At 32.8% G+C, this 7,684-nt stretch overlaps 1 protein-coding gene and 1 pseudogene across 1 annotated transcript; both read right to left on the reverse strand.

Moving 5' to 3' along the window:
- LOC104766835 overlaps positions 1-360 on the reverse strand; it is a 2,235-nt pseudogene extending 1,875 nt beyond the window's left edge.
- Positions 6,561-7,212, reverse strand: LOC104768057 (50S ribosomal protein L4-like). The gene is made up of 3 exons (XM_019240967.1): positions 7,092-7,212; positions 6,805-6,978; positions 6,561-6,719 (listed from the first exon to the last, which is right to left on the reverse strand). Exons 1-3 carry the CDS (start codon positions 7,191-7,193, stop codon positions 6,561-6,563), a joined length of 435 nt encoding a protein of 144 aa, XP_019096512.1. The 5' UTR covers positions 7,194-7,212.

The following is a 7,684-nucleotide window of genomic DNA, read 5'->3' on the forward strand; positions in this document are numbered from 1 at the left end:
TAAGTAGATTACCTTGAGATCACTAGTAAGAGAAGCTAAACCATTTCCAGATGTATTCACGGGCATATCTGTTCGAAAAGAGGCAGAGAGAAACAATCAGATAATTTTGAGACGAGAGAAGCTTAGGAAATGAGATAAGTACTTGGTGAAGAGCCTCGTCCTAGAGCTGTTAAGGATCCCAAAGTGCGAAAGATCCTTCTTGAGATTAAAGCAGCCATAATCTCCGATATCGATTTGAAGCAATAAAACAAAAACCCTAGCTGCTCATCTACAACACGAAAACCCAATTTCTTCAGTATCTATCAAAGGCTGATTAAGAAGCAGAAATCAAAACCAGTCCACATGCATTTTTCGGGGAACACTCACCGGTCACAAGATAGACGGCGGCGACTCATGAGTTCTCGTTCTGAATTGGGTCATCCCGAGACGGGTCGGGTCTTATTTGGGTCATCAACTTAAAAAAAAAAAAGCCCATAAGTCAACACTTATTTGTGGGCCTATTTTCATTATTTTTGGTTTTATTATCATCACTTGTATTTTATTTTCCATCTATACACCTTAACTCAATTTATCTTTTGCTCTAATTTTTTTATTTTTCATATGTTTTTGTAGCATTCAAATGTATATAGCTTTTGTTTTCAAATATCGCCTAGCAATGTACCATGTTGGCTCTTGATGGTAAATGTACAAATAATCACCATATTAGCTATTGCAGATGAGTGAAGCAAAATAAGCTTTGTATTATGGCCATGGTCATCTCATATAGTTTACTAGTCTTATATAGAGTTGACAAGACTAGGTTTGGAATAAAATTGTGTATATATTTTCTAGTTACAATAATTGATTTGAATCTGTTTGATGGTAAACTGTAACTTTTTCCTTCTGATGTGGCTAAGCAAAAATGATGTGGTGATATTAATGTGATACAAGCCATTGGGAGGGCATCTATAGCTTTAGTGAGAACTTGCATCAAGAAAGAACGAGAGCTCATAAATGTAGCATGTTACATGTGTATTGTTGTGTTCCATGGCTTCTTTGACCTCATCAAGACATCAAATGTTCTTGCCGCTCAAACAAACAAATACATTCACATGCATGTGATTGGGTATATATGTGTGGGGGCTGCGGGAGAAGAAGTTCGAAATAAATTTTGTTTCGATAAATTGAGTAAATATAAATTTTAGTTGGCTCTATAAATATTACATAAATTACAATGACATTTGAACATAGAAATTTATTTGTAATGTTTCCAACATGTTATGGGCTAAAGGCTACTTGTTCCCACTATGTACATGCATCTTCTACTTATATTGGCCACCCACCAAAACCAACATTTTATTCCATATCAGGATATATAGTTCTTTCCTTGTATCTATTTTTGATTGTTTTAGCAATGAGTTATAATTCTATATTTTTCAATCAAGTTATTAACCAAAAAGTCTTTTTGGGTTACCAAGACAGTTTCGGACATTAAACCTAGCGCTAATTAAAGCCATAATCTCCTTTGGTATAAAACCAGCATTTGATGTTACTTGTTTAAAGCGTATAATAGGGCTGGGCATTCGAGTAACCCGTTCGGGTTCGGGTAAACGGGTTTAGAAAAATAGAACCCATTGGGTATTTTTAGATATATGGGTTCGGTTCGGTTTGGGTATTATAGGGTTCGGGTCGGTTTGGGTTACAAATTTTAGAACCCGATTAGTACCCGAACTACCGGATACCTGAAAAAATATAATTAAATTTAAATAAATTTAGTTAAATTTTGACTTACATAACAAAATATTTTAGATATTTTGATTATTTTAGATATTTAGGTATAAAACTAAATTAAATATTCAAAATTATAATCATAATTTTGGGGTAATTGCATTATATTAATGATAAATATTATAAATATGTTTATATGTTCGGATTTAATGGGTACCCAAACGGGTACCGGGTATTACCCGACCCTAACCCGAACCCACGGGTATTAGAAAATAGAATCCAATAGGGTTTTATAGGCAAACCCGTACCCAACCCGAACCCGGTTTTTCGGGTTGGGTTCCGGATTGAGTATTCGGGTACGGTTTTTATGCCCAGGCCTAGCGTATATTATTAGCATGTGAGAGACTTAAACCTGGAAACAAGCTAGGATTCATCACTAACATCTGTGACAAAGATCTTTGCTATCCAAGATCTGAGTTTTTGGTTATTGAATAAGAAGTAAACTTGAGAGAGGGAGAGAGGGAGAGAGAGAGAGTATCATCATGCATATGCATAGCGGAAACACCAAAGCTCGCTGTTACGTTCCGTAAATGTGTGTAGTAGAGAGCAAAGGCTATTAGTAATTAGTAATATAGCCAGAACCGAGGAGACCGCAAAATGTAATTTTTGGATCCACGTGAAAACATAAAAGAAAAAAGAAAAAAAAAAGAAAAAAATTGAAGAAATCAAAAGTTTAAAAACAATGAAAGCATTAGCGTTGTCAATCGCGCTGGCCCGGCCCGGCCCAGCCCGAAATCTTTAAAGCCCGCATATGTTTGAGCTCGGTTCGGCTCGGTCCGAAATATTTCCGAGTCTATATTTCAAAGCTCGAGCCCAGCTCTAACAGGGCTTTTCGGGCTTTTTCGGGCTTATCTTATTGATCAATAATTCAAACTTATAAGTTTTAAAAAGCAGTGTTTAAAGATGTATTGTAAAACAAATCAATCAAAATTTTAATAATTCATCTATATTCACTACAACCAACTTAATTTAAAAGAAAAAGTTTAAAACTAAATAAAAGTTTATACTTTAACCAAATAAAAAATATATAGAATTCATGTAAAATATCATAGAGAAAATTTTAAAAGTATTAAGCAAGGTTATTAAGGAAATATGAAAACTAGGATTAGAGTTTTAAACTTTATTTACAATAAATCATTAATCAAGTATTGCAATCAAATAAAAATGTTAACAAAAAAAGTACAAAAAATATTTGTTAAAGAGTTTTTCGTGCTGGCCCGAGTCCGGTCGGGCTAAGCCCAAAAAAATCTATAGTCCAAACGGACTGAGCCCAAAAACCTGATTTTTTCTGGACATATATATTTAAGCTCAAATCCGGTATTTTTCAGGACGGGGCCGGACCAGCCCGCAAGCTTTGGCTTAATTCACATGCCATGATAGCATATCATACCCAACTCCATTCATTCTCTAAACTTAATTTTTTAGGCGATGAAATGTGTGCTGCCACCTAAACATATATATATGTATGTCAGTAGAAGTTTCAACCGCCATCAGATCGACATCGTTGCTACAAACATCATGCATCGTTTTGTTTCTTTACCCCATTATCATGATTGGCTACTCTATAGATAGTGCACAAACTATAATTTAAGTGTCTATCATATCCAGTTTTGTAAACCAAATGGAAGCTTATTAATTAGATGATGATATATGTTCAGTATATATAGTAGCTTGAAGAAATGAAACTACTCTCATGACAACAGACTGAGTTATGTTATCGTATATTTTTAAAGATATCTATTTTGTTATTTTGTTAAAAACGTTACGTGTGCATCAATTTACAACTTCTTATCCTACTATATTAATTGAGAAATACATTTATAAAAATAACATTAAAAGTGTAAAAAATTACATTAGAATGCCATTAAAAATAGTAAAAAATAGTTAAGATCCTTAAGAATAATTAATACAATTTAATAAAATATTTGTGTATTAAAAATAATATATTAAGAAATATTCATTCAATTAAACAGCTAAGATTTCTACATATTTTAAACAGATTTTTTTGGCAATAATTTTTGCAGCAATAATCTAATTGTAAGTAAGCCGGATGAATTGCTAATAATAAATAACAAAATAACAAAAAAAATATTTCAAATTTAATTCAAATAAAATGTTTAGTCCACGGTTTAATGTCGGTTAATACCTAGTCGTTAAGTAATTAATCGTTCATTTCATACCTTTTTCTTCATATACATACATTCTAAATTATTATGCGTTCATACCTAAATTCTGTGGCACTTCTTAATAATTTCAGATTCATTATTTTCTTTTTTTTTGCTCATACGTTATATTCTTACCGTGGGTTACATACATAATATACATTTCGTTTTTTTATTCATAGTAGTTATAGTTGAAGGTGTATCAGGTGATCTAGTGATTCAGAATTCTCTGACGACCCCCGAAGATTTTGTTTTGAATGATGATTGTACAAATAGGCATGATCACGGTTACGGTTATCACGATTATGGTTTATTAACTACCGGTTACGGTTAGAAATTTTGTTTAACCTTAACCATAACTGTTTAATAAACGGTTACTGTTAAATATGGTTCCGGTTCAAGCGGTTACAATTATATATTGTTACGGTTATTTGATAATATGATACGATTAATATTATTTGACGATAAAATATAATTGATATTATTTATTTATAATTAATATGTTCTTTTAGTGTCTCATATTTCTATATATCATATGATTCATATTAAATAAATAATTATTAGTATATTTTATTATGTTTTTAAAACGATTACGGTTAACAAATTATGGTTTAACTATGCGGTTAACCAACGATTTTGATATAGTTACGGTTAATTAACGGTTATGGTTAATATAATTTAACCATATATTTATGGTTAACCGTTACGGTTTGTAACCATTTTATACGGTTATGGTCTGGTTACGGTCCGAAATTCAATAATGGTTTAATTTTCATCATACCTATGTACAGACGACCAGATACCCTTACCGTGAAGGTCTGTAACCCGTGGTAACCTCTCCTCTAAATTGATAACTGAGTTGAATACAAAAAGAAAAGCTTCTATTACCCTTGAGGATGCAAAAACTTGTCTTGATGAAGAAAGAGGTTACGATTTTACCCTAGCAGATAATCATGGAATGATGCATCTGTTATGGCCTCTGAAGAAGGGACTCTATGCTATGTTTTTGTAACCTTCTACCAGAATATATAATGTTTATGGGTTCATACGTAATCAGTTTAATCATCCTCTTTGCTGGGATTTTTCAGTATGCAATTTAATCAGCATCACTGCTGTCCTTCGTAGTCAGATGGCTAAGTCTAAGCATCTGAGCCAAATGTAGGTGTGCCAACAGGCAGATAAACAAGTTTACAATCAGCAGCGTAGGAAAGGCGACAGTCATTGTTGCTAGTATTATGGACCACTTATCTAACGCCATGGAATATATTTTTGGGTAGTATTGGTACAGTAAAATCTCTAAAGTCATGACCATATAATTTTATTAATTTATAGAAATTTTAATTTATCGATAAATTAATAATTATTAATTTATCGATAAATTAAGAAAATATTAATTTATGAAAAGATTTTTTCATTTTCATAGCTTTGAACATTCTCTATTAAAAATAACATACATTTGTTATAATTCACTAAAATGTTTTTAATTTATAATTTTGGCTATCGTAATATGATGGATGTCGATAGTTTACTAGATTATCCAGGTGAAAATAATAATTATTTAGAAGTCCATAGTTTATATGAAATTGATGTTACTATTCTTCATGATGAAATCCAAAAAGATATTGCGATATCTTTATAACCAATTACACGTAAAGAAACAACTATCGCATCTAGTTAGTGGCACAATTTTGGGATGTAATTTGAAAAAACAACACAAAAAAAAAATTTGATGCAATGAAAAAGATTATAGATGAGTTCTAATATGAATCTTATTATATAGACCAACATTTAACAAGCGCCCTACCAAAAAGTTCATTTCTCCCAGTGAACCCTACCCCTATCTTAAATTTTTCTTACTAAATTTGTTTTTGATAATCTTAGTTTTAATGCAAAAATGATTAAGTGGTGTTACGGTCCAACAGGACCAACACCCATGCATGGTTGTTGGGGTTTGCCCAATCACATCTTAAAATCATTTGAACCATTGAGAGATTTACGAGGCCAATCCGAGTGTTTGATTTCTTCAAGTTCAAACTTCAAACAAAGTTTTGTTAGATACAAAATATGAGCATGAATGATAAATATATGTATATGATCTGTAATTAAACCTAGTACACTCCAACTTAATAAAGAGAAACTAACCCTAACTTACTTTATCAAAAAAAACAAAACAAAACTTACCCTAACTTATTTTTACATGCTATAGTTCCCAAATCCACACACAACTTTTGATAACCTAACCACGATTTTAGAGTTATAACTGTTTCAATATTTATAAGCACGGACGGCTGGTGAAGACATTTTTTTGCACATAGTATTGTTACGTTTAATTTAAGAGTAAGTGAGGTCAAAAAAAAAAAAAATTAAGAGTAAGTATGTATCCGCGCTACAACGCAGTGTTATTTAAAATAATTGATATAAAAATTTTAAGTTCTGAAACGATGTTAATGTTTTTTTTTAACGTCTAACTTTATTAATTTAGAGAAGAAGTATACAAAGAGTTTATACGGTACATATTACTATTTTCATTTAAATTGATAGTAAGTACTAAGTTGGACGAAAACATATTTTAATCATCTTCTATATCCGTTATCTGACTTGAAAAAATATACTCGTACTTTCACAATTTTACTACTCGCAAATCAAATTTGAGTATCGTATCACCCGTAGATCTAGTCCACAGCATCGCGGGACATCACATGCTGCTACATTCAGCGCAACAATCTTATCCACAGCATCACGGGATATCACAAGCGTATCGTGTAGCAGAATGCTGTAAACATTTAGCCCCTGCAAAGCATTACACAAACAAGGTTCAAGATTAGCTAACCCATTAGAGTCCGCAAGGTTTGATATGTGATTATCTATAACTTACTATTGATGGAATTATGTTGACATAATGTAGATTCTGGGTGGCTAGCTTCAGCTTTTCATCAATAGGACCACCTTCAACAACAAGGACTTTCTTTGTCTTCTCCATTTGATTGTAATAATTTACAATGTTCTTTGTTTTATGCGTAGGCAATGCCAAATCATCAAACACGAGGAGCTGCATAAATTTCCTCAACCATCAGATACGATAAGACCAGTTTAATAACAAAGGCACAGTTATGATGGACGATCAAGAGCACAAGTTACGATTAAGAAGAGAAAGAGACTGACTTTTCCTTCTGCGGCTCGAGCTGTCAATGCTATTTTCAGTCCAAGCCGTCGAACCTGCTTATTCATCTTTATCGCATGGCTTCTCGGTATGGGTCCATGCATGACACAACCACCTCGGAACTAATGGTTCAATGAAGTTCAATCAGAGAGCTAGCTATATATGATGGCAAAAAACCTTAAAATCAAAAAACTGATTTATCTGCGGACCACGCAGAGTACCATGTCTAGCTCGACCTGTACCCTTCTGATTCCATGGCTTTCTTCCAGTTCCACTAACCTCACTCAATGCTTTGGTCGAATGAGTTCCCTAAATATCAACCAACAAAGTGTCACACACTTATTGATTATTTGCTTATACGACTAAATTTAGGCACTGTGAGATTACTAAATAGTTACCTGCTGGTGTTTAGCAAGCTGCCATCGGACGACATTGTGAATGATATCTTTCCTAATTGGAACATCAAAGACATCACCTGCTAACACCATGAAACCCTTGTCCTCGTTCTGAAAATTCGTCACCGGAATGACCAAGTCTTGATATTGTCCTAAGGAAAGTACCAATACCAGAATCAGTTAATACATGTTCAGAAGTT

The sequence above is a fragment of the Camelina sativa genome, chromosome 19, assembly GCF_000633955.1.
Source record: "Camelina sativa cultivar DH55 chromosome 19, Cs, whole genome shotgun sequence".
Classification (NCBI taxonomy): Eukaryota; Viridiplantae; Streptophyta; class Magnoliopsida; order Brassicales; family Brassicaceae; genus Camelina; species Camelina sativa.